General features: G+C 36.2%; 2 protein-coding genes across 2 annotated transcripts; both read right to left on the bottom strand.

Moving 5' to 3' along the window:
- Positions 1 to 154: 154 nt before the first annotated feature.
- Positions 155 to 10,361, bottom strand: tctn2 (tectonic family member 2). Its single transcript, XM_063018293.1, has 18 exons — positions 10,262 to 10,361; positions 9,705 to 9,818; positions 9,524 to 9,597; positions 8,470 to 8,668; positions 8,280 to 8,380; positions 7,421 to 7,620; positions 7,190 to 7,310; positions 6,954 to 7,092; positions 6,386 to 6,466; positions 6,135 to 6,275; positions 5,952 to 6,026; positions 5,066 to 5,155; positions 4,443 to 4,560; positions 4,156 to 4,259; positions 3,142 to 3,289; positions 2,585 to 2,725; positions 1,111 to 1,199; positions 155 to 997 (listed from the first exon to the last, which is right to left on the bottom strand). Exons 1-18 carry the CDS (start codon positions 10,359 to 10,361, stop codon positions 876 to 878), a joined length of 2,157 nt encoding a protein of 718 aa, XP_062874363.1. The 3' UTR covers positions 155 to 875.
- A 1,222-nt stretch (positions 10,362 to 11,583) lies between these two features.
- Positions 11,584 to 15,091, bottom strand: ccl19a.1 (chemokine (C-C motif) ligand 19a, tandem duplicate 1). Its single transcript, XM_063018117.1, has 4 exons — positions 14,849 to 15,091; positions 14,049 to 14,172; positions 12,477 to 12,579; positions 11,584 to 11,913 (listed from the first exon to the last, which is right to left on the bottom strand). The coding sequence occupies exons 1-4, from the start codon at positions 14,925 to 14,927 to the stop codon at positions 11,875 to 11,877; spliced, it is 345 nt and encodes a 114-aa protein (XP_062874187.1). The 5' UTR covers positions 14,928 to 15,091; the 3' UTR covers positions 11,584 to 11,874.
- Between the last annotated feature and the right edge of the window lie 327 nt (positions 15,092 to 15,418).

Raw genomic sequence — 15,418 nt, 5'->3', positions numbered from 1 at the left:
GACTCTTCCATTCGGCTCTTGCAGATAAATATTGGGAGCAAAACTGATCCATATTAACGAACCGCACTGAAGTACTGCACTCAGCTTTTATATATTAAGAGTCTGACTGTTTAACACAAATGAGACGACTTATCAACTAGTATTGTTACCCACATTTATTTTACAATGAATCAGTAAAACGTAAAAAAAAACACACACATCAGTGTACAAATAGTTATTTTAGAATGCAATTCCCAACAGTTTAAAAATACAGTATATATTACTTTTTACAATCATAAACAATTCAAGTAACAGCAGAAGTACATTTAATATAAAAGATGGAATTTAACATGTATTGAAACAAATGTGATCGCAGCAACATTTATACATACATACATAAATATTATGTAAAATGATGACATGATCAGCATAAAAAGGGGACCAAATGTAAAAAGCTAATCAATAGAGCTGAATCAATTAACAGAGCTGTATTGATAAACAATGTATTTTTAAAAATATGTATTGCTATCGAGATTTACTTTACTATAACCATCCTGTCTGCACTAATTTTACAATAAGCAGTGCTAAATTCTCTGATCCAGGCTTGTACCCACACGTGTGGGCATGTTTCTTTCCTTTATTGAAAACATATAGTGTTGTGGCTGAGACATGACAATAAGCACTGAAATGTTAAACTTTTAAATTATTACGACTCTTTTATTTAGTCCAGCAGTGTACTGACTGATCTTCTCAATCAAGCAGCAGAATTAAAGCTCCATCCAAATCCAATCACATAATACCATACTACCAAATTACTGCTAATTTGGCTAAAGAATAAATTTTTCAGCCGTTTGGATGTATCTGAGGTCTGTATGAACAGTAGCAGAAAGCAGCCTTTACAATGCGCTGGTGCTCCATGCCTGTCTGATTTGTCTCCAGGGTGTTCCTAACACAGACGCAGCAATGAAGAGGAACACAAGGATGAGTCCTTTCGCTAGAGACTGCGAGTATGGCTCACCTGCACAAAAAAAACAAACACCATTTAGTAACTCCACTACCTATACAAAAACCGAATGGATTAACTACTGCTTAATTATTTCTTAAAAACGTGTTTCTCAACAAGTGTCTCACCAGTATAATAAGGTGTGAGAGGAAAGGCCAACTCAGGCCAACACACATCATTCCTGTCACAGTCAAACTCTGTAAAGTTAATGCGAAACCTGTAGAGAAACACAGACAGTTGTTACTATGTGCATAGCCTATTTTATAAGGTAAACAATCATTCATTCTCAATGTAAGAAACTATAGAAAATCTTTGGTTAAATTTAAAATCATGATTGAGTTTTTGACGTGAACTATTCAGTGTAGTATTATCAAAGAAAAATGTCAAACAAGCTGGCAGTTCATAGAGACTGATACAGTCTGATCTGCCATGAAGAGTGGGATAAACTGCCCAAATTCAGGTGTATTTCAGAGATGTATCCAAGATGACCTGCAACTGTAAATGCTTTCTAAGCAGCTTCTATAAGGTACTTAATAAAGGGCATCTAAATATGTTCAAGAATAGAATATTTCAGTTTTTAAAAAGAACCATGTTTTCACTTGGTCATTATGGGTGATTAAGTGTAGATTGATTAGTAAAATAGTAATTACATCCATTTAAAATCAAGTGTGTAAAAAGTCAAGGGATATGAATTCTTTCTGAATTCACTGTATGCTAACAAATATAATAATCCAACTTCTTTGTTCAATGCAAGCATTGTGAAGTACTTTAACATAACTTAAAAAAATTCCAGGGCATCAGGAAACATAATACTGTGACTATCAAACAAATTACAGGTGAACGTTAAATCACAGACGTTCCACAGAGAGTATACAAAAGAATTCAGACAAAATACAGAATAAGGCAGAGGGTTAATCCAATTACAAACATGTGAACAAAGTCCAGGGCAAACATAAAAACATCAAATATAAATGTAACAATAGCTGAAAACTTACACAACCATTGTGCACGAGAGAGGACAGAAAAAGTGTACAAACAGATCAGATAACAACAACCATCAAAATTTTTTAAAAGGAAAATATAGCTTAAACAACTTTTACGCTTACTAAAAATAAATATGAAAATATAAATTAGACATGAACTAGTTTTATTTAAACTGGCTGAAGGCAGATTTTTGCTGTGGTTTATTAGACATTTAAATATGCAATTAGAAGGCACTGTTCGGGCTTTTTTGGCTTTGATAGTTTACCAGTAGAGCTAAACCAACCACCCTGGATGGTTTATACAATTGGCAGTAATTAGCTTACAGTTTTAATCATTATAGGTCAGTAGATCTTTATTGACATTCCAGGATGTGTCAGAGATGGTCTTGGATTAAATCAACTTCAATGCAATATGGTAATAAACTCCAAGTAACTAAAAACCTTGCTGGGTCTGGAAGAGATATTGCAGTGATCTAATATAACATCTACTATATGTTACACAAGTGTGCATTATAGAAACTGATATATTATAAGGGCACAAATATTATGAATTATTTTGCAGCTTAAAGGCCACCAGAGACTCGTGTATTTTTATAAACTGGAACTATTTCTGGCTTACCTGGACATAGGGGGTGTACTGATGGGTACATCGGTAAAGGTCACAGAAGACGTCACAGGGAAAGTCTGTGTGAGGTCTGGATTAACACAGGGGTTCCTCTGAGCTGCACCACACTCTAAACTCCAGGTGGCTTCCTTAAAACTACAAATAGAATAGACCAGATACATTTTATTACAGGACAACAATCAGTCAACAACAACAATCAGTCCACATCAATTACATTTAGTGCATCAATCCAACATTTCCTTCAAGTACAGACATTCTAAGCATGATTTAAACATGATTTAAAGTAAAGCAGAAAGCCTTATGGGCTCCCTTGTTTTATTTTTGTATTATTGGTTTACAGAGCCACAAGCAACCACTGTGACACTTCTCTTTTTTCTGGTTTTCCCCTTTTTATATAATAGTAATTTAATATATATTTTATTATATAATAAAAAATTATATAATAGTAATTTCCCATTTCCAATTGTGAATCCACTGCCGCACAACTCAGTCTGATTAAGGAGAGCCAGATCACTACACAGACAGTGAACAAAATGTTGTATTAAACCAACCTCAGCTCCACTGTTTGTATCATCTTCTGCGTCACAGCACCAGTGCTTCCAAAGGTCTGGCTCCTGATGTAAATATGAAGGTGAGCTGGAACTGCAGAACACACTCCTCTAAAGCCACCTGCTGTCTGACTCGAGTTCTGCACTTCAGCTGAATGGAATTAGAATCATTTCTGCATTTTATACAGTACAGTTCAAATAAAGTGCCAAGAAAAGAATGGTGTCATTTCACAGAGAGCATGTGATTAGTTCAAGCTAAAACTTTTTTGCACTTTTATTCAGGAGAAGCTTGTAAACACTTTAATTTTGCACAATTGTATATTAATTTTTGATAATGACACAACACACTTGTTTTAATGTGACCATTTAACAACCAATTATTTTATATTGCTTAAGTTATGGCAGCTACTTATGATTCAGTAAATAACCATTTTACAAAACTGACCACAAAAGCTACAGGCAACAGGTTGGCAGTATCACTTTAAGTATGTGTATATTTTCTTGTCAGATCCTCATAAAGATAATAATGGTTTCTTACTTTAAACTATTTCCTGTATTTAAAAAAATTATAGACTATGTCTGGGGGTGGCGGCTGAAGCCCTGTGATAAACTGGCACCCTGTCCTGGATATTCCTGCCTGTTCTGGTGTAACTGCCCTGCTGCAATTACATGAAATAAGTAAATAATAATAAGATACACTACAAATAATGCAAATAGTGAGGAGAAATGAAAATACAGTACATTGATTGTACCATGGCTATTTAGAAAATATAATGATTAAATCTGGCTAATGTAACTTTTAAAATGATTGATTTACAGAACAATTTAAAAAAATATCACTGTCCCAAATACAAAAGGTCAACAACCTCAAAATCAGGTAACCTTTTATGAGCTATTCATAAACTTTGCCATATTTGCAAACCATTACAATTCTGCACAATTTAAAATAAAAGCACAATTGCAAAATGTTTTTTTTTTTTTGCTGCATAATATTTGACTTTTGATCAAACAACTTACTGGTAATGCTAATCCAGCTGTTCAGCGTAGAGAAATCCGGCTTTCCAGTCATGGAGACCAGCGTAGCAGGTACTAAACTCTCCAAAGTGGAGCGCACTGTTTCTCTGTGACAAAATCCAGCGATAAACCACAGTACCATAAAGAATTATAAGCAGGTCACATCTGGCTAAAATCTGACTGTTAAGTAACATGTTTGAATTTTTACACTTATTTAAACAGATCTGCACACATTAGAAGTGTAGATGCATTCCAGTGATTACAGACATGATGTAGATGACAGTGCTCACCTGAGCTGGACACACTGGGTGAGGTTACGCAAACTAACAGGAATCAGACACCCAGATGTTGAGTTTATGCCATACAGAACTGATCTCAGGTCAGCTAAGGAGCACAAACCATTTCCAACTGTATGGATGCAAAATATATCTATTAGGCTTTAATAATTACTGAAAGGTGCTACTGGCTAATAAAATTCCCATTCTTATTACATGAATTAACAAAAACACCTTTATTTTTAGACTCAACAGATGAAAAATTCACACTTTTTAACTGTCTAACTATTATTTATAATGTTTTCCTATTTTTAAACAATTATTGCTCTTTCCCCTTTTCCTCCCCAGCTAATCATATCCTATTCCAACTGTAACTTCCATTGCCCTTGCAGTCCTCCACCCTGACAGAAGTGAACAGCAGACTATCATGTGCCCCCTCTGACACGAGTGCAGTCGCTTCTTTTCACCTGCCAGAGAAATGCATGTTATACACCTGCTAGCAATAAATGTGGCTAAAGCGTCTGAGCTCAATTATTAGGACGTGTGTCCACATACCTTTAGCCACATAGTTCACCTACATTATCATATACGTCAACAACAATAATTGTTAAATAATAATTTGTTATTTATTCTGATACCTGGTTGCCAGAGGCTCACTGGGGCTTTTATTACTGCTCCTGTAGTGGAGTTCGAAAGCGCACCAATTACAGGCCTTCCAACCTGGTAACCTAAAAAAGAACAAATGAACTGAGCCTCTTGCACACATGTACGTTTACACTGGTGTTTACAAATATGTAAATGCTGCAAATTTAATCGATACACACATACAAATGTATTGTAAAAAACCCACTTTGATTTAAGCAGTCACTCACACAGTAACTTATGAGTCTCTGTATGTTGTAGAACTGTTGATTAATTACACGTTTATAGTGAGGTGGTTTTAATCACTATCTTTTATGTAATTAAGTTAGAATTTGTTAAACTGTTTAATGATAATTGCAGATTTTCACTGGCAAATATCGAAAACAGCTTAATTTTATTATATATTTAAAAATCCATGTTGTGTATTGTCCTTGCTGTTTGGTTGAAAGTACAATGACCTTAGAGTTATTAGTTTGTAACGAGAACACTCAAGTCTTTGTTCTATGTTTATTTTATCTTAATGGTGTCTAATATCTTCTAGCTTTAGACTACTTTATTAAGACAGCATTTTAATCACAGAGCAGTGCACTATGTAATACATTAATAGGGCAATAGAAAGTGCATATAAAAAGTGAACAGTGGTCTGCAGAATGTTATAAGAAAACAGAATTGTGATGTGATGCTTCCTCACATGTGCATCTGTCAGTAAATATGAGCTGAATAAACCAATCACTGGGCAGAAATCCAGTGTGCTTATTCTCATTACTGATAATCAGAATTTGTCCTTAATTAGACTGAAATAATTTAAGTATGTTCTTTAGATAGTGATCATTTGAACGATTATTTCTGTGTAGAATAAACACAAAGAAGAAGCAGACTGACCTGGGTTGCCCGAGTTTGGCTGAGCTGTGGTGTTTCCATTCACAAAAACAGCAGAATATCTAGTGGTCAGTAAAACTAAGTAAACAAACAAACAAAGAGCATTATTATAATTGTGAAAAAGAGAATTAAAAGGAAAAAATATCTAATTTTAATCAGCAAGACTAGTTTTAGTTCAAGGCTCACCTCCAGGACTGACAGTGATGTTTGCAATACGCCGGGTCACACTGATAGCAGTAATGCCATTTCCTCTCCAGTAAAATGTGTAACTCAAAGCAAGACCCACGTTCATACACATCTGACTCTCACCTGCCTGTGCTGACACTTCTACATCACCACATACCAAACAGAAGAGTCAATAAGAAATAAACGACTTCATGATATATAAGAGAACATGGTAAAACGAAGCAATATGACAAACTTGTTAAATCACTGACCAGATTGAAGTGTAGCTGGACCTGATAAGAATGAGCCGAAGTCAGTGGTCACATCATCCACAACACTGACTACAATCACACCTGCAATCACATATGTTATCATGTGATCATTTGCTTTCCCTCATTGTCTTATGGCTTACATTATTATCTAAGAAAATTTTATGTCATGGTAAACGCGGATTTCAAAGGTGCTGGGTCAGATACGTACATATCACAACACGCAGATTATTGCTGGTGATTCGGTGCCAATATTATTAGGGCTTGTTTGAGTGCACACATCAAAAGGTATATGGAACATCGACTGGCCAAGGTGGTCACATAGACCAGGGGCAGGGGTTTCTTTTTTGCATGCAGCCTTAAAGCCCATCCCAATGTAAAGCTCACTTGTCTGTGGACAGTGTCACAGATGTTCCATGAATTCTAGGTTCGTGGATTACATCTGACTATCCAGACAAAATTTCCTCTCAGAATACGGTTCATACAATTCACCCACGCGCCTGCGGAAATCATTAAAATGGTAAAATGACACAGAAGTGTTCCTAACATAGGCAATCTAAAGAGAACTGACCTCCCTGCCCATCTTTTACTGCCACGTTCAGCTCAGCTGGTGTAGGCGGGCAGGACTGCAAAGTTCTCACACATGCTGCCTGAAAATCCTGCAGAAATGCCACTGGAGCCTTTTCTAAACACTGCCCAAGGATGGACGTCTGCACAGAAACAAGAACACAATGCGAAGACGATGATAAATAACAGAGAAGCAGGAGACCAGTGTGGTTAGTGCAGCATGAATATAGGAAGTACAACCTGTGGGATAGTGAAGTACTGGTTATCTGTGGTGAAGATGGGCTCGCCCTGGCGGTAATTTATGGGAGGTACTGGAGCTGCTGCCTGCTGAGCCCGGAAAAATGGAACAGGCTTCGGAGTGCTAAAGAAACAAAGAGTCAATTAACAAAACATCTGAAAAACTATAATGGTCACACCAGGAACAAAATCCACACACATTTAAAACGATTGGAATTAAAGAGTGGAGCATACATGGTTTTTCCATAATAGAAGAGACCAAGGAATGGGTTATTGTCCAAAGGAGAGGTGACACAGAGAAAAGGAAACCAATCAGGAGCATTTTCAGCTGACTGGGCAGAGCAGACATAGTCTGGAACGGGAGAGACGTTTCCTCCAAATGGCCCAGGCAAACACCGAGAAGCAAAAAGCCTCAGCAGGTCTGGAGTACAGTCCTAAAAAATCAACACATACAAAAACAGGAGTATGTGTGTTAATGTGGGGAAATAGGACATAATATCAGTAATATGAAGACAAAAGGTGGAGGGACTTTCAGTTTCATTATTTAATATGCATTCAGTGCATCTACCAGTTTCAACCAAATAGTATTTTATAATTCAAATCTAGAAAATCTAGAGTGTACAGCTTGGTAAAATTATTTTTTTTCATGTATTACAGCTTGTTTGAAAGTAAAGGATCAGTCATTGTGTGCCCTGGAGCACAGAGTTAAAAGATCTAGCTGAAGTGACCGCCTGGCACAGCTGTGATTCTAACTCACAACCATTCTATTAAGTAGGTAGCTCCACCTACTGGACTACCACTGTCCCTAAAATTCTTTTTTCACAAATCACAGCAATTTATTATAAAATTATTGGGGATTTTTCTTTTTGCATTGTCCCAGTATACAATTATTGAACACAATAAATTCCCTGTGCATGAAACCCACAATGACTGAGGAGCGCCACTGGATAGCACACTGTTACAGTGAGCATCAGCACATATCAGTACTGCAGTAAAAGCATTCTAATCTAAAATGTCCAACAGGCATGGTATTGTTACTATATGGTTATTACAGTATGAATAAAAGTCACATATGTACATCCTGTGGCTTTACCTGGTCACAGCAGCATCGCACATCGCACACTTTTGGTGTGAGATCACATGGGCATCGTCCCAGAGGCTGAAATACTTGATTAGGGATTGTCGTCTTATTTTCTACAAGATCAACATTAACAGATGTTACAAATCACTAGCAGTGTGGTAAAATTAGAATTAACAGTAACATTACAGAAAATAACACAGACCTGACACTGGGCCAGCAGGAGGCAGCTGGGCATAAATTTCAGCCTGAATGAGGAGAGAGGCTTGGTGAACATCACCCAGACATGAGGACACCCTGACAGTCTCTCTTAAACACAGCAGCTGGCTACAGCAGTCCATCTCATTCTGATTCGTACACAGCACCAGGCTTCGGTTCAGACTGACCCGCACCAGCAGGGCGTACTGGTACAGAAAAAAAAACACACCAACAATGAATAGAGTCCAGGGTATTTCTGCAATGCTTTGTTGTTTCATTACCTAAACATACACAGTATAAACCTAAACATACATCATGTGAGTGAAGTTAGAATTTTTAACATATTGAATGTTGCTAACAAAATTCATTACTTAGAAATGCTGTTTTTCATGTTGTCTTTTAAACAAATGATGAAAGGCTTCAAATGTACTGCACTATATAGTACTCTATGTGCTAATTACTATCAATGGCAGGATTACTCGTTTCACACACTATGTAGTCTGTAGTATGGGGGTATAACAATAACTAGATGGTAGACAACATCTGGAACATGAACATATGTGAGCAGTGGCTCCACAAAGCTCTTGAGAGAGGCTCCTACTCCTCACCATAGATAGAAAGATAGATACTTTATTGATCCTTTGCAGGAAATTTATTTGTTACAGCAGCTCACATCAGACAACAAACTTCTTGCATACATACAACATTCACTAACAGTATAAAAACAAGCAATAAAAATTCATGGTAAGACTCTATATACATGTAAACACTATTTTTATGGTGCATACATAGCATACAAATGTAGGTATTCATTAGGTATGTAAACATTGGTCTTATGGTGCATGCATAGCATACAAAATTTAGGTATTTATTATTAATTATTATGAATTATTTTGAATTAACCATGTCAGCTTAGTTGTAAGAAGTCAATGCTGAATTATATTTTTTTAAATTAGTATAGAACAGCATAACAATATCAGGTGAAAACTAGGACTCCGTCCACCCCTACTCACTGCAGTTGGTACATCAATGAAGACCATTCTTAGGCATCAGGTACCCACCTTTCCTATCCGCTCTTGTGACAACGTCCATGCCACAGAAGAGGGTGGCATACAGGATGGAGGTGGCAGACGCCCTATCAGACAAATACAACATAGTAAGTTGTAGCTTTAATGTAATAGCTGGAGGTCTTACTACAGTTGGCAACACCCAGTAGCAAATGGTAACCTGTATCTGTCCTACCTGTATTATTGATGGGTAAAACATTGGTAATGGTCAGAGAGACTTCAGCCACGTTTCCAACCAAAAAAGCAGATGCTCTGGGGCCAGATGTAAAGAGCTGTGAGGGCTGAAACACTTTAAAAGAGAGAGAGAGAACAATTTAGGCTGTGAAGTTAAATAGAATATAAAATACAATATTTAGTTGATTTAAAGATGATTACTGGACCAGCCAGCAATGTGGAGAAAGCTGAAAAATTACAATTTTACAATATAAAAGTTATATTTAGGCGCATACATAAACAAATATGCCATCTTTATTCCTTTCCAACTACTTCAAGTGTGCAGGTTAAGCTACTTGACGAGAAAAACAAGGCTGCGTCTCAAATGGCTTTCACCTAACTATTCACAGCACTACGCAGGGTACACAAGCGTAATAATTCCCACTGTAAGTAGTGCGCATAAATAGGGAGTGAAGTGTCATTTGGAACACTCCCCAAAGCTCCATAGCAACCACAGACGTTTGCAGCTTACTTTAATAACACAACGTTCTGATCATATTAAAGAACAACACAACTTACCGACATCACATCCAACTTCTTGTTTTATTAAAAACAACCCCAAAACAAGAAAATTCCGAAACACAACATTGAAACAGACAGAACATGGCGTTTTCAGCATTTTTTTGTGAAAAGACTCCGAGAGAAGCTTCTTTTTTACAACAAACAGGATCACTCACTATAAACATCAGTGCCGCCTTGCGGTCTGGAGTAAAAACCACGTGGTAATGGCTTTGCCTCACATCACCGTTTACTATGAGGAGGAATCTGTGCCAAAATGAAATGTAATCACTACAGTAAAAAAATGTGAAATGCAATACACACACAACATTGTTTTTCCACAGTACCATGCAGAATATGTGCCAAAATAAAAAGCAAAAATTATATTATATTGTGTTTTAGGGCACCTGACCTCTTTACTGAGGGCAGTTGTAGCATAGTGGACTAGTCACCAAAAGATCACTGGTTTAAGCCCCACCACTGCCAGGTTGCCACTGTTGGGCCCTTGAGCGAGACCCTTAACCCTCAATTGCTTAGACAATATACTGTCACAGTACTGTAAGTCGCTTTGGATAAAAGCGCCTGCTAAATGCCAAAAATGTAAATGTACTGAAAAACAGTACTTGAGGATTCCCTATTAAAAACAAATGCTGAATTTGTGTCAGAATTGTATACAATCTACTGTGAGATTAAATCAAGGTACAACTTTATTGCTTTTCACCGTGCTGTGCTAAAACAGGCCAGAATGAAAAGTAAAAAATCCATTACACTGATTTACTGTCACTCAACCTCTTAACAGAATACAGGTAGAATTATTTTTCACAGTGCAGATATTTTCAGGAGATTAGAACACTAACAGTAAACTTGTGACCATTTTTCCCCCAATAATTTATTTGCAATAAAAAGAAGAGTTGCAGAAATAACTGAAAACCCAAAACTGCTATGGCTTAAATGTCCCCTAACGTGTATAAAAGTATGTGCTGCTATGGCATATTTTGACAAAGCAAAAGCTGCATTTCAAGCAATAAGTTTGGATTTATTTGTATTACGGTACAGTGGTCTAACGTGCAACTCCTCAGATCTTTCAATTCTCAGCCGGTTCTATTAACCTGAATGGACGGTTGAGGTGCCTGTACTAGGGTGATAGTGCATTGCTCAAAGTCTAGTGCAGTGTGGCTCTCTGTGCTCATGTTGGAGGGGATGTGTGATAGTTTCAGCTCTCCTTGGCCAGCACAGGTGTGATAGTAGTAGGTGTAGTGTAATTGGCAACTATTAGACTGAAGGAAAAGAAAAATGCTGTTTGTACAGTGAGAGACAAAAAATGAAAACACATTTTTGCTTCAATGTAATTTATTTACTGAATGGCCTACAGGTAAAAATAGATATTTTTTTAAATCTTAAACATTATAGTAGTTAAAAAGTCACTTCACAGTATTTATAGTAATGAATAAAATAGCAACAGTAAAAATATTAATATGTTCTATATAAACCTGAAGAAAAATAAAGTGTCAAATTCATTTTAACAAAGAGGAAACACCACATCATAAAGCAACTGTTACTAAAGAGAACAGTGTTTAAAATTTAGCTGTAGAGCTGCCGTGAATTGTAACGTTCCTTAAGTGATCTTGTGCCCCTTAATAAGGCTTGAACTTCATGTCCTCACAGTGTTTTACCTGCAACACCAAACAGAAACAGAAACAGATCAGCTGATTGACTAGCGTACATGGTTTGTGACGTGTGACTCATAGGTTTATGAAAATGTGATTCAGCTCTGTTAAGATGCTGCGTCAGATTAAGGTTAAAGGAAATAATTTCTTATCAAGATCAAATCTGCTTAATCATAAAGTAGGTAACTTATAGTAGATATTCAGCACGATGAGATACTTTGATAGAAATTCCTATTTGCAGAATTTAAATTACACAGGGAACAGTCATAATTGACTTTTGTTAGCATTGGAAGGGTAGGTGTAATTTCAATTTATGTAAAACTGTTTATTAGTAAAAAGGCCAAAGAAAAATTGACCAGTAAAATCACTGGTTTAGAATAAACAGTTTAGAATAGATGTTCACACACTGTTGGCCATGTAGTGCAAAGTGTGTGATATGATTAAAATATAAATATAAAGTAGTAGTAGTAGAAGTAGTAGTAGTTGATTGTTGTTGTTGATTGTGGTATGGCATTGAACAACATTCACTTATTTATATAAAAACTGAAAAACATATGAAAGTTTTATACCTTGGACTTCTTCTTTGGCCTGGCATCCACTGCATCCATCAGGTCTGAGACCCAATCAGCATTAGGTGGAGCACACAGGTCCCGACCTTTTCTGGTTCTGAACCTGTAAGGTACCAAAAATCACTCATTACTCAGCTTGCTTTAACTGACAACATACAAATATACAAATACACATGTAAAACATAAGCTTTTTACTAAAATGTTTCTATAAATGTATAATTAAAAGTTAATATGGCAGTTTAGCAAAAATACCAAGAAACAATAAATAAGGGAACAGAAGAACTTTTCCTTTTCCTTTTGTTAACAAATCCAGCTGATGTGAATATGCAAATTAGAAATTTCCACACTGTTCATGTGTTCAATCCTACTCATGAGTGCATTTGCATAGCGGATCCTGAGTTTCATTCATAGTGTAGTTGCTTTCCTGTCATTTTTTTTAGCAACTCAGACTTTCCCATGAAATATTCGTATCCTGTTTTCCTAAAGCATGTAGTACTACAGGGCAGTAACGTTGTGAAACACAGCAATTCACAACCACATATAGCAGAAAAGCACCTCAGAACACACAACTTATCAGACCTTGAGGTGGATAAACTACAATAGCAATGCACTACAGTGGGTTCCACTCCTGTCAGCCAAGGACAGAAATCTAAACGTACATTGAGCACATGTTCAAAATAAAATCAAATTGGACGCAAAATCAGGATTGGTTTGATGCAGGATAGTAACTGAAAGATTATCGCAAAGATCTGAACTTGGAATAAATAGCATTCATCTACGGATCAAACTTGCCTTCTGACCACAGTTGGAACACAATAGGCCGCCAATATCAGTTGATTATTATTGGTGACCAAGTGCACTCCTAAAAGGTCTCAGTCATTTCCAGCTGGTTTCATAAACATGCCAGTGAGTTTAAGGTACATCAGTGGTTCACCCAGTTACCAGATCTGAATCCACTTTTGGCATGTGGTACGAAGAAAGATTTGAGCATAAATATATGAGCATACAATTCAAATTAGCAGAAATTACGTAGCTGCAATCATGTCAACCTGGAGCAATATATTAAACAGATGTTTTCAAAACCTTGTGGAATTCATATACTGTAACAATGGGTAATTTGACTGCACCTACACACATTATACTAGGAAATTCTGTAGAGCTCTGTACAGCTATCAGAAAGCAGATCATAGATTCAGGAATGTTACTTGGAGCAAATTTAAAGCAACTTTTGGTTCAAAAATCACCTGTACAAACACCTGTACAGGGAAAACTTAGAGTAGCCAGTTTATGGTTTGCATGTCTCTGGGAGGATGAAAGAAAAGAGAGGTTCTGAGAACAGTGGTATCATGTGACACCCACACTACATGCTGCACCTTTGTGCCACCAAAATATAAATATATATGAATATAATAATTAATTATAAATGAATAAACTTTAAAACGAAGTGTCTATGATATTTGATTTCTTACTATTAATCATATAAGTAATTGTATTGGTCTTCAAAAGCTTAATGGCTTTTATGTTACATTTGACATTTGAATATAATGTGGTGATTCAGTTTCTGAAACTTACACAACGGCATCGATATAGCAGCCATCGCCTCGGAGCTGCTCATGGTAGCAGGAGACAATCTTCTTAGGGATTTTGTGATGGCTGACTTTCAAACAGCAGTCCAGTGCTTGTTCTCCAACAGTCACTGAAAGAAGAGAAGAACAAATAGAGAGTAATAGCTGATCTTGTATCTGTCTCAAAAAAAAAATATAGAATAGAAAAATATAATATATAAAATATATAACTCTGTAAAACCTGTCTTTCCATAATTGCATAAAATTAGATTTATTTTATTAATCACATAAAAATGATCATATATAAAACATAATATATGAAGAAATACACACACAAACACACACACACACACACACACACACATATACTAATAATTTTATAATAAATTTGGAATGGGATTTCACACACTTTTAGTGTATTAATGGAGAAAGTAGAGGTAGTAGATAGTGCATGATACAATTAAGCAATCCTTATATGCTGTGTGGCATGTTAAAATGACAAGCAGGCCAAGCTGATTTGATTTATATATATATATATATATATATATATATATATATATATATATATATATATATATATATATATATATATATATATATATAATTATATAATTAAGCACTGTGTGAATTCTCAGTTACAGCAAGAATTATACAGGGCTGACTGCTTAACCCAATCAGATGCTTTTAAAGACTCAACAGAAGACATCAGGTTGCCACCATTTATCATTCTGTCAAAAACTTGTTTTTCTATTTACATACATTAAACAAGTCGATTCCTTCAAAGTGAAATAGAAGATAAAAACTAACCATCCAGGTTGCTGCTTAGAATGAGTCCAATGATGCAGACAGCCACACACAGACTGGTAATCCCCATCTGAGCCATCATGCGCAGAGAATGAGAGATAATCTCCTGGTTGTTGTTGGTTTGCTGGCACTTTTGATAGTGAGGACATTAATTTTCTAACCCCTGTCTTGCTCCCTGTCCTCGTTTGTTCCCTTCACTGGCTTTATAGTGTTGTAGGTTTCATTATGAGGAATACAGGACTAGTCCCTCCCTTGGTCACTCTCTCTGCCGGTATAGACAGTACTCTGCTGGTTGCAGTAAAATCTACTGTGGGAATTCCCGGACCTTACCGGTGCAAAGGTTACGTATTTAATTGGCCATTTATTTGAAACATTGTGAAGGGTAAAGAACTGGTTAATTGTTTAAGGAAGTTCCCCACATGCACCATACATGCACAGTACAATAAATTAAAACGATTTAACAAATGCATTTTCCATAGAAAATTATCAGAAGCAGCTTAAAATGGTTTACAATTTTAACATGGCATAATAAAATGCCACCTTTCAACAAATCTGTTTGTGAAATTATTTCCA

This window comes from Trichomycterus rosablanca, chromosome 21, assembly GCF_030014385.1.
Source record: "Trichomycterus rosablanca isolate fTriRos1 chromosome 21, fTriRos1.hap1, whole genome shotgun sequence".
NCBI lineage: Eukaryota > Metazoa > Chordata > Actinopteri > Siluriformes > Trichomycteridae > Trichomycterus > Trichomycterus rosablanca.
This window is presented reverse-complemented; position numbering and strand designations above follow the sequence as displayed.